At 42.2% G+C, this 23393-nt stretch overlaps 1 protein-coding gene across 1 annotated transcript in view; it reads left to right on the top strand.

The window, feature by feature from the left end:
• LOC145412384 (luciferin sulfotransferase-like) overlaps positions 1 to 23393 on the top strand; it is a 363650-nt gene that overhangs the window by 24044 nt on the left and 316213 nt on the right. Inside the window, exon 3 of the mRNA XM_080282273.1 lies at positions 4613 to 4814. Within this exon, the coding sequence (XP_080138399.1) occupies positions 4613 to 4814 (202 nt within the window). The remainder of the gene's footprint in view (positions 1 to 4612; positions 4815 to 23393) is intronic.

The raw sequence follows: 23393 nt of genomic DNA, 5'->3' as shown, positions 1-23393 counted from the left end.
GGTTGTGTCTGTCGTCTAGCTTTGACATTCTGTAGTCTAATAAACGTTCCTCAGGATTCTTTATTTCTGGAAACAGTTTTATTTCACCATATTTCAGTCCATTAACATGTGTGACGCACGTCTTTGAATCATCGCTCTTCTTTTTCTTTGGTGGTTTCTTGACTTCGGCCATGCTTCACATGTTAATATTATCATTCCTGTATAAAATATAAGGCATTAATACCAGAGAATTTTTTATAAATAAGGAGAATATGTTAGGGGAATGTGGGCAAAATATACCTCCAAGAAAACCATAAATGTAATAGGTCACTAACCTAGCTGTTTCATGATTTTCATGGTCACAAAACTGCAATATGCTCCTAAAACACCTTCAATCTTACTTTATATATTGTTAAATGTGACTTTGATGAAAAGAACATTTTAAAGCTTTATGATAACAGATGATCTGAACCGGATATCAGGCAATGGAGCTTCAAAGGTAATTATAAAGAGTATTGTTAGCCAAGCATCCTTGTAAAATTAGTTATAATTTGGTTATGGCAAAATAATGTCAGGCATCCTGCTTTGTGTGGAAGATACAATAACCAATTATTGATTTCAGAATAGCAGAAAAAATTTTCTTTCCCTTGGTACCAAATATGTCATTACAAACATCATTAGGAGCGATTTACAGTCTTAGGAAAAACATGTATACTCAGAGGTCTGCGGGAGACGCGAAATCCCGGGTTTTACGGTAAACGTATAAATGTGCTCAAATCACCCAGTGTGTCCCAGTTTATTCACTGTTAGTTGTCCATTCCATGCTGGGGACATAAAAAGGCTTCAGGAAAATGCTATGAAGTTAAGTTGTGGGGGGGGGGGTGCACGAGGGGCCTATCTAGCCCACGGACTAATTGTATAGGGCAGTGGTACTCAAATGGCGGACCGCGGTCCAAATCCGGACCGTGAGGGGCTTGGGTACGGACCCCAGCCACTTCCATAATTCAATGTACAGTATCGCCGTTGAATGAAAGAAACACAATATTTAGCATCTCTGGATGAGTTATGTTCACAGTATGGCTCAGATAAATATAATTTCAACGGGTTGCCAGTTATGTTTAACTACTGCTGTAATACCAACCTGTCCACTTGATGGTTAGGCCTACAGTGCAGACGAGTGAGCTGATCAACACAGAAGCTGCTGATTTTGCCAACTACTCTAGGTGCTCACATCAAAGTAACGAGAGTTTCACAATACTGAATAATATATCATCACTGTGATCTTGTCAGCATTAAATATTGGTAACATGAGAACAGGATTCCTAGCCATAGGAATTCTGTATTTAGCAAGTAACGCTGCCCGTAGCTACTTATACCCACAGATTGTTGTCATTGGCTTGTTCAGTTGATGAATTGACAGAAAGATACTGGTAAGTGTTAAGACTGGTTAATGATGAACGGTATGGTGCTGAAGTGGTGGTGGTAGTGCTAAAGTGACTGTGCTTATGTAGGGTAATTGTAATATGGGCAATAGAAGAATGTCGTTTTGTCTCTTTAAGAGGGTGGGAGTCTGGAGAATAGATTTCTGTGTCTTATTTTAACCACCTTAACAAAAGAAGAGAATATGTACTTTAAAGCCTGTTTCAATTTTGCCCAGGGTATTAAATTTCTGCACAGTTACGGTATATTTCAAAGAACCAGTTACTCTTCATCCTAAAATAAAAGCAAGTAATTTATTCCACTATTAATATATAGAACATGATTTTACATCTGGACCTCTGCCACATCGGAAGATAGTATGACTGGACCTTCATAGAAAGTAGTTGAGGAACCCTGGTATAGGGAGTTTCTAAACGTTGCCCTCTCTCATTAAAGCTGCTCCATCATCCACTGCCCTACCTTGTATGACTTTTATAACCCCATCTATATACAGACTGAGCAACTATGGAGATATGACACATCCCTGTTTGAATCCGTCATTCAAATAGAATAATTTCTCTCAGCCCACTATCCACAAACACTGCAGCTTCAGCCCCCTCATACATACTCCTCACGGTATTCAACAACTTTCCATTTACTCCATAATTACATTCTTAATATTTTCCATATTCCTTGTCTATCCACCCTGTCACATGCTTTCTCCAAATCCATGAAGGATGCAAACAACTTCTTTACCTTCTCCAGAAACTTTTCCACTAAAAACCTAAGAACGCATATCTGATCTACGCAAACTCTTCCCTTCCTAAAACCTCCCTGTTTTTCGCCACCTAATTCCTCTGGTTTTTTCCTAACTTTGACAATATGTATCCTACCATACACTTTTCCTATTACGCTAAGAGGGTAAATGCTCATATGACTACCACACACACTTCTTTTTCCATTTTTCCACTGTACAGTTGAATATTAATACCTGACTTCCAATCCTGCGGGACTCTACCTTCCTACTAGGCCAATCTCCACATCTTCCATATTCAAACTACTACTATCTCTCACCCGTTCTTCAGCATTTCATCATACACTCGATAAATTCCTGGGACTTTCCCAATTTTGACTTACTTCATTTCTTCCACTGCTTCCATCCTACATATTTCTTTCTCCCTTCTCAGCTCCCTCCTCCTCCCAGTGATTCCCTAGCCACTTATCCTCACATCACTTTCATTGTCTATGTTTAACAGTTCCTGAAAGTGTTCTCTCCATCTGCTCACTTTTTTTCCCTTCTCCACGAGGAATCTACCATTTTCATCCTTCACTCCCCGACTAACTTATTTATCACCCTGTCTAACTCTCTTTACCTCTTTCCAGAACATTTTCTTACATTCCGACCACTTTACACTCAAATTCCTTCCAAATTCTCCATTCACGCTCTTCTTACTCCCCCATACTAATCTTTTCACCTCTCTCTTCCTCTCTGCATATAACTCTCTCTTCTGTTTCTCAACTTCCTCCACACCCCTGGTTCCCATCCACTTACTATATACATTCTTTTTTTGTGCCATAGCTTTTCTCACCTCCTTATTCCACCATGCTGTTCCCTGTATCCCCTTTCGTTTTCTCTTCGCCTAACACGCCTCCTCACATGCTGCAGATTTCTTCTGTGAATATCTTACACACACCTTCCACGTCCCCCATCTGCTCCAAGTCATATTTACCTAATCGGTCCTCGAGTTCTCTCTTATATTCTACCTTTTTTCCATCATCTTGCAACCTTTCTACCTTTCTTGTATGGGCTACTTTTTCCTCTCCTTCCTTCCTTCCATTCCTCCATTATACTTAAACCTTGCCTTTCACCACCACCACATGGTGGTTAGAAAGTCCACTCCCCCAACCTCTGTACGCTCTTGCATTGATTACACACTTTCTCATTCTGTCATGCACACACACACATAATCAGTCACTGCCTTCTGTTTGTTCAGTTCACCACCCACCCTTCTCATCACTCCCCACATACACCAGTGGATCATTTTGTTTCTATAGATGGTATTGGCTATCACCAACCCCCTCCCCACACAAATGTCCACCGGAGCACTGCCTTTCTTATCTACTTCTGCAGGCACACCCCTCACCAGCTAATACATACACCTTCACATTCCCTACTTTTCCATTCGTATCTTCAATCAAATACACTCTTTCATTCCTTTCAAACCCTTCCATGTACGATTCCACATTAGCGCAGAACTATTCTTTCACTCTGCTTGTACGAACTTGGGTTAGTGCATACGCACAGACAATCTCCCACATCTGGCGTCTCACTTTCAGTCTTGCCCACACAATCCTTGAACCAGATGATCTATATTCTCTAATATTCTCCTTCCGTCTCTTGCACACATCAATACATACTCCTTCTTTTGCCTTTTCATTCTCACCTACTCCCGTGCATATACCCCTTCCATACTTTCACTCTTTCACACTCTTACCTTTCCATTTAGTCTCAGTTATTCCACACGTTCGGCTTTTGCATCCTGAAGTACTTGGACAATCTCTTTCACTTCATCATTCGCACTCTTTACATTTCATGTTGCAATCCGTACCGACTCCTTTGTTCAGTCCTTAGTCGTCACCTGTTGTGCAGTCCTGGTCCGATGCTTCTTGTTTTTTTTATTTAGTTGTTTTCCCGGGAAGGAGCACTAACCCTCCGCCAACCCACTTGTTGTCACGTAGGGAACATATGTTGGTTGGTTTTAAGTCTACCACCCAGCGTTGTAAATGATTTCCCATTATAGGAAATTGTTTGGCTTGCCACTCAGTGTGGAGCTGCCCTAAAATATAGTACCGCTACAAAAAGTGGGCCACCAAAATCATATCCAGCCTATCGCCGTAACAGTCTGTGGCTGACGAAGTGCTAGAATGCTAACTTGGAGTAACAGAAGGGAGAAAAATTATGAGCAGTGCTTAAAAAAAAAAAAATCTTTTAGGCCTGCTTATCGAAATCTCTGTGGAAGAATTTTGAAACAGGTTATTAGTTCTTCACAACCAGCTTTTAAATATCACCATGCATCATTAATTGGACAGAGCATGACACTATCATAGCAAGGATATAGAACTTGCGGACATACAAACAACACAGGAATTTTTAGGTACATAGCTGATGCCTCGTAGCCAATCACTTGCTGATACATTTAATTTATGTTCTCAGCTGCGATATGTTCATCCCGGAAGACACTCCTGCAGACAGTCCCTTTCTGTCTATGTCCCCGGCGTTCCGTAAACTCTGTCCTGACGCTGACCCCAAGGACGGCATCTACTTACAGTTGTCAGAGGCGCTGCCTGATCCTCGCACCATCAAGACACACCTGTCCTTGTCACTCTTTCACCCGTCACTTCTCGACACAGTTAAGGTACGAGCAGTTCCTGTCATATACATACATAAAGATAGATAGATAGATAGGTAGGTAGACAGACATATAGATATAGGTGCAGATATACAGATAGACAGATACAGATATAGATGTAGATATGTACATAGATAGTTATAGATATAGATTAGACAGATAGATAGATAGATCAAATCAGGTCAGATCAGATCACAGCCTGTAGTTGTCCTCAGTCCACTGCAAGACAACGGCCTCTCCCAAACATTTGGGAAGAAAACAAATATTACCCTGCCAGGATGTTTTATCTCTCAGGATGGGACAGTGCTTTATATCTGACTACTGCTACATTGCAGCACTCAAGCCTCCTCACCACTGCATGGCAACACTCCACAAACTTAAAAGGGTCTAAAGAGAGATGGGGGTCGAGGTGGCCCTTTCATCCTTCTTTTCACACTCCTCTCCCCGACCTCCGAAAGGTAATCTTTCCTTGGGCACAGGCTCCTGTTCAAGAGGTTCAGGAGAGGTGGACGATGAGATGGCCTCTGCCACCCTCCTGTGTGCCCCCCTTGTCCCCTACCCCTGAAGGAGAAAACAATCAATACACTCATACTAGCAGGCTTATAACTCAAGAGGTGGGAATGCATTAAGTCTAACTGTTGCTGATAGGCACCTCCTGCTTGGCTGCACCTATCCAGTCTGGCCCACCTAGGTCGAAGCAGTACTCAACCCTGGTCACCACTGCAAGGTGTTATTCATTCACACACACACACACACACACACACACACACACACACACACACACACACACACACACACACGTACATACATACATCTATTGCCAGATGCCCCAGTCCCGCAAGGGGTGGCTACAACAAATCGCCTCCATGTCGCCCTGTACCTCGCCATTTCACTGCCCTGCTCCCAGTTCACACACCCCTCTCTCATATACCTCTCCACTCCATACCTCCGTCTCATCCTTGGCCTCCCCCTCCCTCTCGCCCCACTCCCTCGACCTCACTCACATACATTCCCCTCGTCAGTCTCTCACTCTCCATCCTCTCCACATGGCCAAACCATCTCTGTGTGTTTCTCCTAACGCTTCCTATCACATCCACATCCACACCACAACAATCTTTCACTTCCTCATTTGTCAATCTGTCTCTCAGTGTGACTCTACATGCTCCTCTCAAATAACTCAATTCCGCAGCTCTCACTCTTCACTTCTGTCCTTCTAACAAGGTCCAAACTTCACTTCCATACGTTAGAGTTGTTATCACAATACTGTCATGTAGTAACTTTTTCACTTCCATGCTCACTTCCCTGTTTATCACTGCTTTCAAGGAACCAGCAACCTTTCTTCCCTGTTCTATCCTTTCAAGCACTTAACCCTCTAAACTTCCATCCTTACTCATCACACTATCCAAGTACTTAAACGCACTCACATCTTCCATTTCCTCCTCATCCAACCTCTCTGTACATTCACTGACTTCACCTCTCTCGAAGACCATAATTTTACTCTCCCTACATTCGCCTTTGGATTCCGTTTCTTACATACTCCTCCAAACTCATCCACCAAGCCTTGCAGCTCCCCTTCATCTTCACTTAACAACACAGTATCATCTGCAAACAACAGTACAGAGAGTTTCCAAACATTGTCCTCTCTCATTAGTGCCTCACTAATATCCACTGCTCTACCTTGTATCTCTTTATAACCCCATCCATGTACATTGAGCAACATGGAGACATGACACATCCTTGTTTGAATCCAACCTTCAAATAGAAAAATGCACTCAGTTCACTATCCACACGCACTGCAGCCTTAGCACACTCATACATACTCTTTACAGCATTCAAAAACTTCCCATCTACTCCATATATTCTTAATACTTTCCACAGTCCTTGTCTATCCACCCTGTCATATGCTTTCTCCAAATCCATGAAGGCTGCATACAACTTCTTTCCCCTCTCTAGAAACTTTTCCATTAAAGATCTAAGAATGATTATCTGATCTACACAACCTCTTCCCTTTCTAAAACCTCCCTGTTCTTCTCCAATTAATTCCGCTGTTATTTCCCTAACTGTCAATAAGTATCATACCATATACTTTTCCTGTTAAACTATGAAGGCGAATGCCCCTAGTATTACCACATACTTCTTTTCCCCTTTTCCTGACTTCCAATCCTTCAGGACTCTACCCTTCTCCCAGGCCAATCTGCACATCTTCCATATTCATTCTACTACCAGCTCTCCCCCATGCTTCAGCATTTCACCACATAGTCCATCAATTCCTGGGGCTTTCCCCATTTTATCTTTCTTCATCACTTCCACAACTTCCATCCTGCTGATTTCTTCATCTCTTCTCACATCCCACCGTCTTCCAGCCATTCCCCAGCCACTTATACTCGCATTATATTAATTTCTATGTTAATAGTTCGTTAAAGTGTTTTCTGCATCTACTCACTTTTTCTCTCTTCTCCACTAGTATTCTTCCATTTTTATCTTTCACTCCCCTGTCTAACTTTCTTTACCTCTTTCCAGAACATTTTTACATTCCCTCCACTTTACACTCAGATTCCTTCCAAGTTCCTCATCCATTTACTTCTTACTCTCTCCTACTAATCTTTTCACCTTTTTCTTCCTCTCTACATACAACTCTCTCTTCTGTCTCTTAACTTCTTCCATTGCCCTCTTTCTCATCCACTCATCATATGCTTTCTTCTTTTGTGCCACAGCCTCTCTCACCTTTTCATTCCACATGCTGTTCCCTGGACCCCCTTTCATCTTCAGTTCACCCCACACACTACCTCACATGCTGCAGAGATTTCTTTTGTGAATATCTTGCACACACCCTCCACGTCCCCCATCTGCTCCAATCCATATTTACCTAATCGCTCCTCCACTTCTCTTTTATATTCTACCCTTTTTTCATCCTCTTATAACCTTTCCACCCTCCTTGTATGAGCTTCACACACACACACACATATATATGCAGTATATATATATATATATATATATATATATATATATATATATATATATATATATATATATATACCTAGGCTGCTTTCCCCAAGGAAAGGGAGGTAGCCGAGACAGGATGACACACTCCCCATTTACTCATCCATTCAAACACATTCATTCGCATCTTAGCCCCAAAGGGGAGAACGGACAGATCCTCACCGCAGCACACCGCACAAGGGTCAACTGCGAAATGCAATCAGTGACATCCGTAGCAGGGCCCGACAGCAGAACTGGTTTACCCCTGCCACATCATAACAGACCCATCCCCTTACCTGCACCTGACCTGACTAGCTGATCAGACCAAATGCGGGAGAATATCCCCTCAGGGCTGCGTCATCACTTATTCATTCACAATTTCTCTCCATTTATTTGTCATGCACAGCAACTCTTCCTTGCTCAACAGACATACCTCTCGCATCCAACGCTCTCTTCACACTGTCCATCCATCCTATTCGTGGTCTTCCTCTCAGCTTTACACCTCTCACATCAGATCTAGTTATCTTTTTCACCAATCGCTCATTAGCCATTCTCTCCATATGCCCAAACCATCGCAACACCCTCTTCTCAACTCTACCAGCCATCTCCCGAACAACTCCAGTTCTCCTTCGCACTTCATCATTTCGCACTTGATCCATACGCGTCACTCCACACATACTCCTCAGACACCTCATCTCCATTACATTCAAACTTTTCCTCTCTGCTACACCCATATTCCATGTTTCAGCCCCATATAACGCAGTCGGTACCACAACACCCTCATACAGCCTTCTCTTTACATCCATTCTAAGCGAACGACATTTAAACACTTTTTTCATTCCTCCCAGCACCTTTCCTACTTCATTTATTCTAAACTTCACTTCTGCATCTATTCTTCCATCTACAGCAACATGTGACCCTAGATATTTAAAACAATCTACCTCTTCAAGCAACTCACCATTCAAAACTACATTCATCCCCCTACCATCGATCAACCTTGTACACTTCATCACTTTACTCTTATTCTCATTTACTTTCAATTTCCTCCTTTCACACACCCTTCCAAACTCCTCTACCAACTGTCTCAATCTCTCCTCTGAATCAGTCACTAGTGGAGTATCATCTGCAAACAGCAGCTGCTTCAGATTCCACTCTCCACCATCAACATTCACCAGACTCAGTCCTCCACCTAAAACTCTTGCATTCACCTCCCTTACAACACCATCCATGTAAATATTAAACAACCAAGGCGACATCACACATACCTGTCACAGCCCCACTCTCACGGGAAACCAATCACTCACAGCATTTCCCACTCTTACACACGCTCTACTATTTACATAAAAACTTTTCACCCCTTTTAGTAACCTACCATCAAGTCCATACAATCTTAAAACATTCCACAAAGCCTCCCTATCAATTCTATCATACGCTTTCTCTAAATCCATAAATGCCCAAAACACATCCTTGTCTTTCGCTAAATACTTTTCACACACTTGTCTCACAGCAAACACCTGATCAACGCATCCCCTCCCTCTCCTAAAGCCACACTGCTCATCACCAATCACTCCCTCTGTACCCTCCCTAACTCTCATAATTAACACTCTACCATACACCTTACCTACAACACTCAACAGACTTATACCCCTAAAGCTAGTACATTCATACTTATCACCCTTGCCTTTATACAACGGGACCACACAAGCACTTGCCCAGTCAATTGGCACCATACTTTTCTCAAAGCACACATTCAACAATCTTACTAAACAGTCAACAATAGTCAGTCCACCACCCTTCAGGCATTCCACAGCACACTCATCCATACCTGCAGCTTTCCCTGTTTTCATCTCCTTTTCTGTCTTCTCCACTTCCTCCTTCGTGATCAAAGAATCATTTAACTCTCCCAACACATTTATTTCTTGCACCCTTTCATCCGCCACAATCTCAGCCACCCTTTCCTCCTCTACATTTAACAATCTTTCAAAATACTCTGCCCATCTCTTCCTTACTGCATCCATTTCAATTAACATCCTTCCATCCTCTGATTTTACTCGTTCTTTCTTCCCAGACTCTCCCTTTCGCACCCTTTTCACCTCCTTCCAAAACATTTTCTTATTCTGTTGAAAATTCTCTGCCAGCCGCCTACCCCACCTCTCATCTGCTGCCACTTTAGCATCACGCACAGCCCTTCTCGCTCTATTCCTCCTTTCCTTATACCTTTCATATGACATCTCATCCTTCCTCTGCAGCCACACTTCATATGCACGTCTCTTCTCAGCCACAGCCATACTTACTTCCTCGCACCACCATTCACTTCCTTTTCTTACACCACCACCCACACGTCTCACACCACACACCTCTTCTGCATGCCCCACCACAGCACTCTTAAACAACTGCCATTCCTCCTCCACGCTGCCATTTTCCCGATCTTTCACTGCGTTCCACCCATCTTTCAATTTCTCCTGATACTCTAAGTTTTCTCTCTTTTATCCAACTCACTCACTTTCAAAACCTCCCTGCCACACCTAACCCTCCTAGCTCTCACCCATCTCTTACCTACTCTTAACTTTCCCTCCACCAGGTAGTGGTCAGACATACCTCCACCCTCCCCTCTCAGAACTCTCACATCCAACAATCTTCCTATTACATTCCTAGACACAACCACATAGTCCATCAAAGCTCTATCAACAACCCTTCCACCCTCCTGTCTCACCCATGTATACTTATAAATATCTTTCTTCTCAAACAGCGTATTCTCAATCACCATCTCTCGCTCAACACACATCGTTATCATTTGTTCCCCATTTTCATTTCTTCCAGGCACACCATGCATACCAACTACGCCTTCAACTGCTACATTTCCCACTCTAGCATTCAGATCTCCCATCATTACCACATTCACATTCGTTCCAAAACTCAGCAGACACTCATCAACATCATTCAAGGAAGACTCCCTCTCTTGTTCATCCCTTTCACTACCAGGCCCATATGCACTCACAAACACCCACAACTCACGTTCAAATTTCGCTTTCACCCACATCAGTCTCGATGACACCTCCTTCCATTCAATCACACATTGCTGTACTTCCGGACTCACTAACAAGGCCACACCTTCTCTTGCCCTTCCTCTATCAACACCTGACAATCTTCCATTCACACTTCCAAACATATACTCACCCTTCCTTTCATCTTCGTTTCACTCAAAGCTAACACACCCAACTTTCTTCTCACAAACATTCTCCCAATCTCCTCCATTTAAGCCTCAATCGTACTACATCCACGCACATTCATAGACCCAATTTTCAGGGTACGGGGATAAATCCATCCCCCATCCCTTTCTCTGGCCTGTCTCTTTTTAGGAACTAAGAAACAGAGGAGGGGGTCCCTAGTCCCCTCATCCTGCTCCTTTTAGTCGCCTTTTACGACACGCAGGGAATACGTTGGCAGTATTCTTCCTAACACAACCTGGCCGCAGAGTAGTAGTACCACCCCACAGTGCGGCCAGGTTGAGTCCCCCCGCCACAGGGGGGGGACACAACCTGGCCGCACTATATATATATATATATATATATATATATATATATATATTGTAGGGGGATGAATATAGTTTTGAATGGCGAGTTGCTTGAGGAGGTAGACTGTTTTAAATATCTTGGGTCACATGTTGCTGTGGATGGAAGAACAGATGCAGATGTGAAATTTAGAATAAATGAAGTAGGAAAGGTGCTGGGAGGAATGAAAAAAGTGTTTAGATGTCGTTCGCTTAGAATGGATGTAAAGAAAAGGCTGTATGAGGGTGTTGTGGTACCGACTGCGTTATATGGGGCTGAAACATGGAATATGGGTGTGGCAGAGAGGAAAAGTTTGAATGTAATGGAGATGAGGTGTCTGAGGAGTATGTGTGGAGTGACGCGTATGGATCAAGTGCGAAATGATGAAGTGCGAAGGAGAACTGGAGTTGTTCGGGAGATGACTGGTAGAGTTGAGCAGAGGGTGTTGCGATAGTTTGGGCATATGGAGAGAATGGATAATGAGCGATTGGTGAAAAAGATAACTAGATCTGATGTGAGAGGTGTATGGCTGAGAGGAAGACCACGAATAGGATATATGGACAGTGTGAAGAGAGCGCTGGATGCGAGAGGTATGTCTGTTGAGCAAGGAAGAGTTGCTGTGCGTGACAGAAATAAATGGAGAGAAATTGTGAATAAATAAGTGATGACGCAGCCCTGAGGGGATATTGTCCCGCATTTGGTCTGATCAGCTAATCAGGTCATATGCGGGTAAGGGGATGGGTCTGTTATGATGTGGCAGGGGTAAACCAGCTCTGCCGTCGGGCCTTGCTGCTGATGTCACTGATTGCACTGCACGGTTGACCCTTGTGTGGTGTGGTGCGGTGATGATCTGTCCATTTTCCCCTTTGGGGCTATGATGCGAATGAATGTGTTTGAATGGATGAGTAAATGGGGAGTGTGTCGTCCTGTCTCGGCTACCTCCCTTTCCTTGGGGGAAGCAGCCTAGGTATATATATATATATATATATATATATATATATTTCGCCATCATTAGCCCCCTTCTTTTTCCCACTCCATCATATCTATCCACCTTGTTCTTAACATACCACTCCTCCTCCCGCCTTCTAACTCATCCAGAAATACCCTTTTCACCAGTCTCTTCATACCCATTCTTTTCCCATAACTATACCATCTAAGCACACTCTTCTACTCTTGTGTCCACAGACTTCCTTACTCCATATCTCTCACCAATCATGCTATTCATTATCCTATCCATTTTTCTTCTCAACTCACATTCCTCAACAGCCCCATCTCCACTGATCTTACTCTTGACTTTTCATTTTCACGCCACATCATGGACTAACACCCGTATGTTTAAAGTACGCACTAGAACTTGTTCATGCATGCTTCTCAGAGCCACCAAACTCAGAAATCTGCTTGTTATCAAGGCCATCATAGCTCCAGCCACTTTACTTCCTTATGCCACTCTACATTCCTATTCGTTTGCACATTTTCCTCTCTTTTCTCTAATGGCACTCAGGTACTTAAACTCTCTTACTGGTTAAAGCTCTTTGTTTATTCATTGTAACATCACTCCTGGAATCAACTTCTCTCTCAGCAACCATCAGTTTAATTTTACTGACATTAATTTTCAGGACACAACGCTTACAGACATTTGCAACACTCTGCACCAGTCGACCTGGCTCTTGTCTGTTATTTGCAAGCAGCACTGCATCATCTGAACTAATAAGATTTAAGATAATCCACCCTTCATCATTCATTATCAACGCCTCTCTCTCTCTCTTTCCATGACTCGTAGTTTTACCTCATAGCCCCACTCAGATGCCCACCTACCCTTTCCCATGCTCTAGTAGTCATGAAAACTCAACGGCATGCAACAACTTACCATCTACATCATACATAAGCAAAACCTTGCATAGTCCCTCTTTGTTTACCTTGTCTTACGCTTTTTCCAAATCAATAAATGCCTAAGCACCTTCTCACAAGCCTTCTCCACGAGCTATTTCATTGCAAATATTTTATCTACACATCCTCTACCACTCCTAAAACCACCCTGTTCGTCACTCACCAAGCCTTCTAGTATGTCCCTTCGTTTATGATAGCTCTTTCATATACATTTCCAGCAACAGTCTAGGGACTTAATCCAAGATTGTTTTTGCACTCACTGTTAGGGATGAAGTGGAAACAAGAATGAAATGCAAATAAATGGTCGGTTGTCACAAGGAAATATACTTATGAAATCAAGTAATAAGTTTTTACACTATGCTGGCTTACTTTGCTAATTCTCTAAAGATTGAAATTTCATAAAACTTTCTCAGCAATACACATCAGAGACTAATCACTCACAAATGCTGATTTGTTTTTACTGTTGGTCTCTGAGAGGGTGTCCTTACCCCTGACAATCGATGATGAATACGAACACTAATGTACAGACTCTTGCTGGTGTTAACTACTAGCTGGCACAACGGATATAAGATTATATATATATTTTTTTTGTCTTCGACTCTGGGGATAGGGTTCACAGCCTGCTCCCGAGGCCCAGTAATCCTCCTACACATCATACACTTCTACATGTCACCACTTCGGCGCTAACACCCACCGTCCATATTGAATACATGCTAGAGGCTGTCTCATACAGGACTGGTGTATTGGTATTAGCGGAGGTATTTTTGACATGTCTGCGGGTCTTCTGGTAGATCGGTAAAGTCTGCTTTGTATGAAATTCAAATCCTTAAACTGTTCCCTGCCCCAGCGGGGATTTGAACCTAGGTCCGGTAGGACCGCACGCCACCTCTCTACCTATTGAGCCACTGCCTCGCAGTCGTGATTGATGTAAAAAGTATGTGCAAACTAGGAGTGCAAACTAAAGTCAGCACAATGTGGTGAAATAAAACAAGACTGTTACATTTAATCGAGCTCAAAAAGAACTGTAAATTAATTGAATACAACAAATAAATTTACGTTACAAGGGAACTTAAAGTAAATTCAAAAAGTCAAAGCAAATACACTCACTCAAGCACCCAACTACTCAATAAACTTAAGCCTAGAAAAGCAAGGAACGAAAATGCTGGTCAGGGAAGAAAAACGGAGTCGTTGCTGCGAAATAGACTTAGTGGCTGCTTGCTCGAGCTACTGTTATTTGCACTGGTGACGTCCACTGCTGCCAATCACCAGCTCGGTGGGGAGATGTGGGAATCACAGAACTACTAGAAACTGTAGCCGCTGAGACGGGGCCCTGCTTCTCTGCTCACCTCTTCCTCCCGTGACGGTTCAACACTAATGTTCTCATGGCCGGTACAGGGGTGTGAAAAATATGCGTGGCATAACGACTAAAGAGGCATGACTTGGGAATTATAACTACACAAAAAAATATCGCTCAGTGAAGCTCTAATGTCGTGGATAAGAACAGTCACTTTTGATACAGTGACGAATATTCAGAAAACTCTTTTTTCAAATCTGAGTGCAAACGCAAGCGGTTAACTGACTGAGCGAAGTTCTAGGAGGTTTCAATATTGTTCAAGGGTTTCTATAATAATAATACAATGTCACAAATTGCCATAATAATAATAATACAGAGTAGTAAATTCGTGACATTACACCCCATCAAAATCAAAATTTTCAAAGAAAAATTTAAAAGTAGGTAATTAAAATTTCTTAAGCTGATGTATTTTCTGCCATCACTGGCCTCAATACTATCAAGGCATATGGGCCAGATGGAGTCCCTCCTGTTGTCCTCAAGAACTGTGCTTCTCTGCTTACACCTTGCCCAGGTAAACTCTTTCACCTTTGTCTTTCAACTTGTACCTTTCATTCTTGCTGGAAGTTTGCTTGCATTCAGCCAGTCCCAAGGATGGGTGACCATTCCCAACCCTCTATCTATCGTTCAGTTGCTTTAACATCCTGTCTCTAAAGTTTTTGAGTCTATTCTTAACAGAAAAATTTTAAAGCATCTTTCCTGTCACAATCTTCTTTCTGATCGTCAGTATGGGTTCCGTCAGGGATGCTCCAACGGCGATCTTCTCACCTACCTTTCACACTCCTGGTCCTCCTCCTTTCGAGACTTTGGCAAAAGCTTTTCCATTGCACTTGACATCTCAAAGGCTTTCGATCGAGTCTGACATTAATCATTAATTTCCAAATTGCCCTCTTAGGTTTTCTCTCCTTCTATCTGTGCCTTCATCTCTAGCGTCCTTTCTGGTCATTCTATAGCTGGTGTTGTAGACGGCCATCATTCTTCTCCTAGATCTATCAACAGTGGTGTTCCTCAGGGCTCTGTCCTATCACAAACTCTCTCTCTTTTATTCATCAATGATCTTTTAAGCTGTACATCTTATCCTATCCACTCATATGCTGATGATTCCACCCCTCACCTTTCCATTCGGTTTCCGCAACGTCCATCTCAGCAGTTACTTCAACAAGCAAGGGATGAGGCTATGGCACACCTAATGGCTGACTTGGCTCGTATCTCTGACTGGGATAAAAATAATCTGGTTTTTAATGCATCAAAGACTCAGTTTTTAAACCTATCAGCCAGGTAACATCTTCCACAGGAGTACCTACTAATGTTTAATTATATCCAACTCAATCCTGCATCATCCCTGAACATGCTTGGGGTTTCATTCACTCGGGACTTATCTTGGAAAGCTCATATTACATCTCTTGTAAAATCCGCATGCAAGGGGTTAGGTGCGCTAAGCCGACTCCATGCCTTCTTTACCCCAGCACAGTTGTTGATTTTACATGTGGGTTTTATTCGCCCTTGTTTAGAGTACAATTCTCATGTGTGGGGAGGCTCCCCACATACAACTCTTCTCAACAGGGTGGTCATCATCTCATACGTGAGACTGTCTCCACGAATTCTGTGGAGAATATCGAGGGCAGGGCCCTCAAATAAGCTAAGATATTGGAGCTGCTTAGCTGCCTCGTCCAGCTGATACGGCTGCATCATGTCTTCGAAACGATGTATGAACGGCTCGATTCACTTGCCTTCCTTGTACGGAGGAAGCTTGAGGCACAGGGTTGCCAGAACATGTGCTGGGAGAGCACTCATGGAGCTCGAGTCGGGTGCACCAAGTGTGCCTGAAGCCAAGGAGTCTCGCTTGAGCTTCGACTCCTCCAGCACTTTTTTCCCACCTGCCACACACTCAGCACGCTCGTGTTCACGTTCTCTCCCACATTCCTCGCGCTCTCTCTCACGTTCCTCGCACTGTTCTCGCTCCTCTTCGCATTCTCTCTCTCGTTCCTCCACTGTGCTCACTCCTCTTCGCATTGAATTTTATGCTCTTCACGGGCATCATTCTCACATTGCTGTTCATATGTGTACTGCAAGTGCATAATTATAGTCTTTAATTTCTTGGGGACTGGTAAGCCCCATATCCTTGGCTTCTTGTGTATATAAACTAGTAGCCATGATTCTACCTCAAACCAAGTGAACTAAAGACTGACGTACTGACTGCTGTTTCGCAGTCGAATGCTAATAATCGAAAATAAAGAATGTAGGCACAGGCTGGTGGTAACCAGTTTTATCCGGTTAAACTGGTAAGGAAAGAAATAAAAAATTGCTACTGGCCGGGAAAACCTTTCACATAAAATTAATAAAGTAGAATTAATACCCACCAGTAAGATAGTGCCTATTAACTTTAATACTAATAACTAGCTTTGAGTGAGTTTATTATTTCGTTAATAACTTTGATGTTAGGAGTTAGTATCCTGGAATGAGGTCGCCAGATGTCAAGGGGGAAGTGGAAATAAGAATGAAATGCAATAAATACTCGTCTGTCACAAGGGAATCGACTTATTTTACTTTATCATGGCTTACTTCGCCATTCTCTGAAGACGAGAATTTCATAAACTTTCTCAACAGTACACAGCGGAAACTAATCACTCACAAATGCTGAAGTGTTGGTACTGTTGGCCTCCGAGAAAGTGTCCTGACCGCTGACAACCGATAATGAATACGAACAATAATGAACAGACTCTTGCTGGTGCTAACTCCTGGCTGCCACAACGGATTTAAGAATATGAAAGAGCTGGCTTAACTACCTGCCATGACTGATGCACGAAGTTTGTGCAAACTAGGAGTGGCAAACTAAAGTTAGCACAATGTGGTGAAATCAAACAAGACTGTTACACTTAATCGAAGAACTGTAAATTTATTGATTACAACAAATACATTTACGTTACAAGGGAAATTAAGTAAATTAAAAAAGTCAAAGCAAATACACTCACTCACACGTCAAACTACTCATTAACCGTAAGCCTAGAAAAACATGGAACAAAAATACTCATCAGTGGAGAAAAATGGAGTCGTTGCTGTGAAACAGACTGGGTGGCTGCCTGCTCGAGGCACTGCAGTTCGCACTGCTGACGTCCACTGCTGCCGATTACCAACTCGGTGGGGAGATGAGGGAATGGCAGAACTGCTAGAGACTGTAGCCACCGAGATGGGGCCCTGCTTCTCTGCACTTTTCACGACCTCTTCCTCCCGTGACAGTTCAAAATTAACTAATGATCTCACGCCGGGTACAGGGGCGTGAGAAATATGCGTGGCTAACTTAACGGCTAGAGAGGCAAGGCGTGGGAACGATAATTACGCAAAAAAATATATCGTTCAGTGAAGCATTGTCGTGCATAAGAACAGTTAATTATGATAGAGTGACGAATGTTCTGAAAACTCTGTTTCAAATCTGAGTGCAAACGCAAGCGGTTAACTGACCGAGCGAAGTTCTATGGGGTTTCATTATTGTTCAAGCGTTCCCATAATAATAATACAATGCCATGAATTGCCATAATAATAATACGATCTACTAAATTCGTGACACTCACTTCGCTCACCTTTATTCGTGTACAGGGGCACAATCGCAACCTTTCCTGTTCAGCTGGCACAGTTTCACTCAGCCAAGCTTTGTAACATCTTTAACAATTTCACTTCGTTTTCATTCCACGCTTTCCAGCAAACTTAATTATCTATGCATTCACTTCATCAACACCTGCTGCCTTTCAATCTTCGCCCGCATCACAGCATTCTCCACTTCTATTAGTGTCACGTTTCCTAGTAATTACACTCTTTCTCTGCACATTACCAAAGCCAATAATGTTAGCAGCTGCTCTGAACTCACCATATCCCATTCATCATTCAAAGTATTGTTTCCATCTATTCCTTATTTCACTTGCATTGGGTTTGACTCTTCCACTTTCATCCTTTACACTTTCACCTTTCTTTTCACTTTTATTTCTATAGTTTTGCACCTCTTTACAGAACATGTTTATATTTCGTGAGTAGTTTGCATTAATTTTCCTTTAAATACTAACATTTACCTCCTTTTTTTTCTTTACTTGTCTCTTCGCATGCTTCTTACTCTCAATGAACTCGTTTTCTTTATTATGAACCCGTTCCTACATCAAATCTAGTAGCTTCATCCTCTTTTCCTCCACGATCCTTACAACCTCTTCCACCAAGCTGTACTTTTCTTTTTAGTTGCTCACGTAGCGACACCACACACCACTTTGGCATTCCTACCTAAACATTCCCCATATGCACTCTAGAAATTGTCAGATCAGTTTGCTTCTAGTTCAGTGACTCCATCTCCTCCTTTACTTTAGCCTGGTAATCATCTGCCGTTACTCTGTATCTCGGATTTTGTACTCTCGTCTTTCGTTCTCATTGCTCTCTCTCTCTCTCTCTCTCTCTCTCTCTCTCTCTCTCTCTCTCAGTATAACTTTGCATACCCCTAGGCATATGATCAGGTCGACTTCCAGCGCATCATCTCCACATAATCCTCTCAATGTCCTCACATCGATAACATTCCCACTCACCGTCTTCTCTACAGGTTCGTAATCAGCCATGATCCATACAGCACTGTCCGTGCATCTTTGTGCTTAAATATGAATTATAATTGTGCAAACTCGTCTCCTGACACATGCCCGTCTGTCGTCTTCCATTATCGTTCTTCTCTGGTACTCCATAACGACCCATTACATCACTTGCAGAACCAGTGCTCACAACCCCATTCATGTCACCCATCACAAGCGCCTGATAACTCCTAGTCTTCTTAGAACCTATTTTTTTGTGCCTCATCTCCAACACAAGGCTCATACGCAGTGGTTACTGCCACTTTCTGCTTCTGGAAATGGAACTTTACATACATAAATCTCGAGCTGACACACCTGTAATCTTTCATTCCCCTCTGTCACTCATCACTCGTTGCCAACGCAACTCCTTCCATTCATCTTCCACACGCATTCATATAGGACCTTACGTATTGCATGCCCATCTACTTTTACAGTTCACACTGTCTTCGTTTCACGCGGTGCCCTCACGGCACACTATACGGTATATAGCACCCTTAGAGGCATACACCACTTCCAAACTCTTACTCTTGTCAATTACGCCTCTCACATTCCACACGGCCATACGAACCTGCCCATTCTGCGTTTTCAGATGCCCTGAGCAGGTCTATCTATCTATATGTGCCCAGAGAGATATAGATAGATAGGTAGATAGACAGAAATATAATATCTTAAGTTTGCATCTGTTTGTCAATAATGAGAACTTTGTGTGGAGCATCACGCATAAATGATAATTGATATGACCAAACTATAAAAAAAAATAATGTTTAGAATCCTCAGATATTTTCAAGAAAGTCGACCACGTACAACCGTCTTGTCACAATAGCCTTTGTGCAGATCATCATGCACTAACTCAGAAGCAGAACTTGTTGCGGACCAATTGTAGTCAGCTATTGGCCAAAAAGTTCCCTGGAAAGTCGTCCGTGTACCTGTGTCGCGCCAGAATAGTTGTAAACATGACAGAGAGGGGCAAGGCGATACATTACGTACACACATACAAACAGTATATACATACTTTCCTCCAAGTCTATACTCTTAATTTCGAGTCTGCCTGCCTGTCTATCTGTCTGTCTATGTATGTAAGTATGTATGCTTGTCTTCTGTGCGAACTTTATGCGGCCCTTCAGGCAAAGACAGTTAGACAGGTGAACAAACTTCAAAAACAGAAGTTGTGAAGGACCCTTTTAAGTTTCTTGAAGCCAAAACTTTCCGAATAAGTCAACTGCATACCAGCATCGTGCCAGAGAAGCTATAAATATGACACAAAGGAGAAGGGCAAAAATTCAGATACATGTATAGTATACGTGCAGTTCATTAATTTCTATAATCCTTAATTTGTGTCTGTATGTACGGTACGTCCGTATGTCTGTCTGTTTGTATTGTCAACTTTTCGTGGAGCAGCACAAGGACACTGAGAGGTATCAACAGTCTCCAATGGAAAAGTTGCTACGGACCTTTTGGTATGCGCTGTATGGGAAACACACACACACACACACACACACACACGAAAAACACGACCTGGTACTTGCATCGAGCCAGAATACCCGTTTTCGGAACATTACGCACAAACAGTAAGATATCTTGAAACTCCAACAGCATAAACTGCTATTAACCCTTTTCGAGTGTCCAATAATCCCTTAAAATTGCGGTTGTCTGCATACCTGCGTTGTCCCAGAATAATCATGAGTATGACACAGAGGAACAGGACGGTACATTCCATAATATGCGTACATACTTTCATCTATTTCTTTCATTCTAAGTTCGTATCTCTCTGTCTGTCCGCCTGTCTCTCTGTCTGCAACGCAAGATTTGAACAAAGCGTCAATCAAAATCAGTAAAAGGTATTAGTCAACTTCAGAGATATAAGTTATTGAAGACCCTTTGGCGTGTGCCCTAAGAAAAAAAAAAAAAAAATGCTTCGAACCAAAATCCCCGTAAATATGACAAGAAGAGCAGGGCAAAATATTACATACGTATATACATACATCTAACTCAATAATATTCCTCTAAGTTCACATCTGTATGTCCGTCCGTCTACACATCTATCTGTCATGCGAACTTTCTGCGGAGCAGCATGCAAAAACGGTAAGATCCTACAGCAAAAGTTATTAAATACCGTTTCGTGAGTACTTTAAGCCTAATAAAAAAGAAAAAATCCCGAAACTCAGTGTCAGCCGGAAATCATAACGTGCACATTGCATCCCTATATTTGATCCTATACTGTAATTCTAAGTTCTCGCCTGTCCTTCTGTCTGCCTGTAATGTGAACTTTTGGCGGAGCATCACAAAAAATCGGTAAGAGATATCAACCAAATTCCAAACCAAAACTCTTTAAGGAGAATTTGTAGTGTACTTTGCTCCAAAAGATTTACAGAAACTACCAATTTGCCTTCCAACTGTGATGAAAAAAAAGTAATCCCGTACAGCCCGAAGACCGAAAAATTCAGCGCTCCTAATAGTAGTTAGTGATCCATGGCGATGTCAAAGCGAGGCTAAACACCTTTCTTTGGCAAAGCCAATGAGATGGCGAGGACAATTGATACACACACACACACACACACACACACACACACACACACACATACATACATACATAGATAGAGAGAGAGACAGACAGACAGACAGATAGATAGTTAGATTGATAGATAGATTGTGTGTGTGTGAGAGAGAGAGACAGACAGATAGATAGTTAGATTTATAGATAGAGTGTGTGTGTGTGTGTGTGTGTGTGTGTGTGTGTGTGTGTGTGTGTGTGTGTGTGTGTGTGAGGCTTCCGGCTTTTCTAAGGCTTCACCAAGGACAGACCTTCACCCACTCTTTGGCTTTGCCCTTGATCTTTACTACTAAGGGCGCTGAAATTTCCTACCTTTTGCTTACATTTTTTTTTTTTACCTCAGCTCGAAGGCAAAATGTAATATTTTCCGCAAACGTTTTAGTTTAAAGTCTACTTCAAAGGATACTAAACAACATTTACTTATTGAGTTTGTGCTGCTCCGCACAAAATTTGTATTGCAAACAAACAGATAAAAGGACAGATTTACATATACAGGCTTAGGATTATAGATTTAGATGTAAGTATATACTTATGTAGTTTTTGCCTTGTTCCTCTCTGTGATATTCACGGCTGTTCCGGCACGGCTAAGATTCACTCCAAATGATCCTTAACTAATTTGACTCATAGAGCTGTTGATGCCTCTTACCGCCTGTGCCCGACGCTCGTCACAACAGTGATCCTGGCACGATGCTGCAACGCTGTCGATTTTTCTTCCTTCTTTTTTTTTTTTTTTTTTCTTTTTTTTTTTTTTTTTTTACTTATAGCACACAACAAAAATATATTTTACTCTTTTTTTTCTTCGTGATTCTCTGCACAACGTTCGCACTGCAGACCGACAAACAGAAACGACCTTGGTATTGTAGAATTAGATGAAAATATGCATGTATGTATGTATGTGTTGTTTTCCTCTTCCCTCTGCGACATATTCATGGCTATTCTGGCATAACACAAGTACATAGCCGACTTTCTGGCAAATTCTGTGCCCAGTAGCTCACCCTGAAAGGTCCTTAAAATTACTGCTTTTGAGTATTATTTACAAATCTTGCCGTTTGTGCAGGTGCTCCAGCCAACGGTTATTTTGACACGACACAGGCACGCGGTCAACTTTTCCTTGATTTTAGGAGGCCTACAACACACGCGAAAACTTCCTAAAAAACATTAGCTACTGGATCTCTCTCTCTCTCTCTCTCTCTCTAACCATTTATCCATGATGACCCGCTAAATTTGCTCTACAAACAAACAGACAGACAGATAGACTTGAACGAGGAGTTATAAACATACTACAAACCATTGGTATCCCCTCGATTTCTCCAAATAAAGTCCTTCAGCCTTTTTTTGCCTTTGCTACTAATCTGTAATAATAACAGCGTGTAAATCTCATATCTCCTTATAAAGGACTGACTTGCAATTTTTGTCAGAGCAAACGGGGAAAATGGAATAGTATTTACTTTTTCCATTAAAACAATCTCCAAATTGTCCTCAACAGCTTGTATTTTTGTCTTTTTTTTTAACTTACTGTTTTCCCTCGATGTTCTGTAATGGCACAGGAACTCGGTCGACTTATTTTTTTAAGTACTGCCTAAGTACTTAAATGCACTCACATTGTCCATTTTCTCACTATCTAGCCTCACTATGCATTCTCTCTTGACGAGCACAACTGTACAGTTCCCT

This window comes from Coenobita brevimanus, chromosome 93, assembly GCF_032717465.1.
Source record: "Coenobita brevimanus isolate Jiangsu-jjx chromosome 93, ASM3271746v2, whole genome shotgun sequence".
NCBI classification, from domain to species: domain Eukaryota; kingdom Metazoa; phylum Arthropoda; class Malacostraca; order Decapoda; family Coenobitidae; genus Coenobita; species Coenobita brevimanus.
Note: the sequence above shows the minus strand (reverse complement) of the source record. Positions and strands in the feature narration are given on the sequence as shown.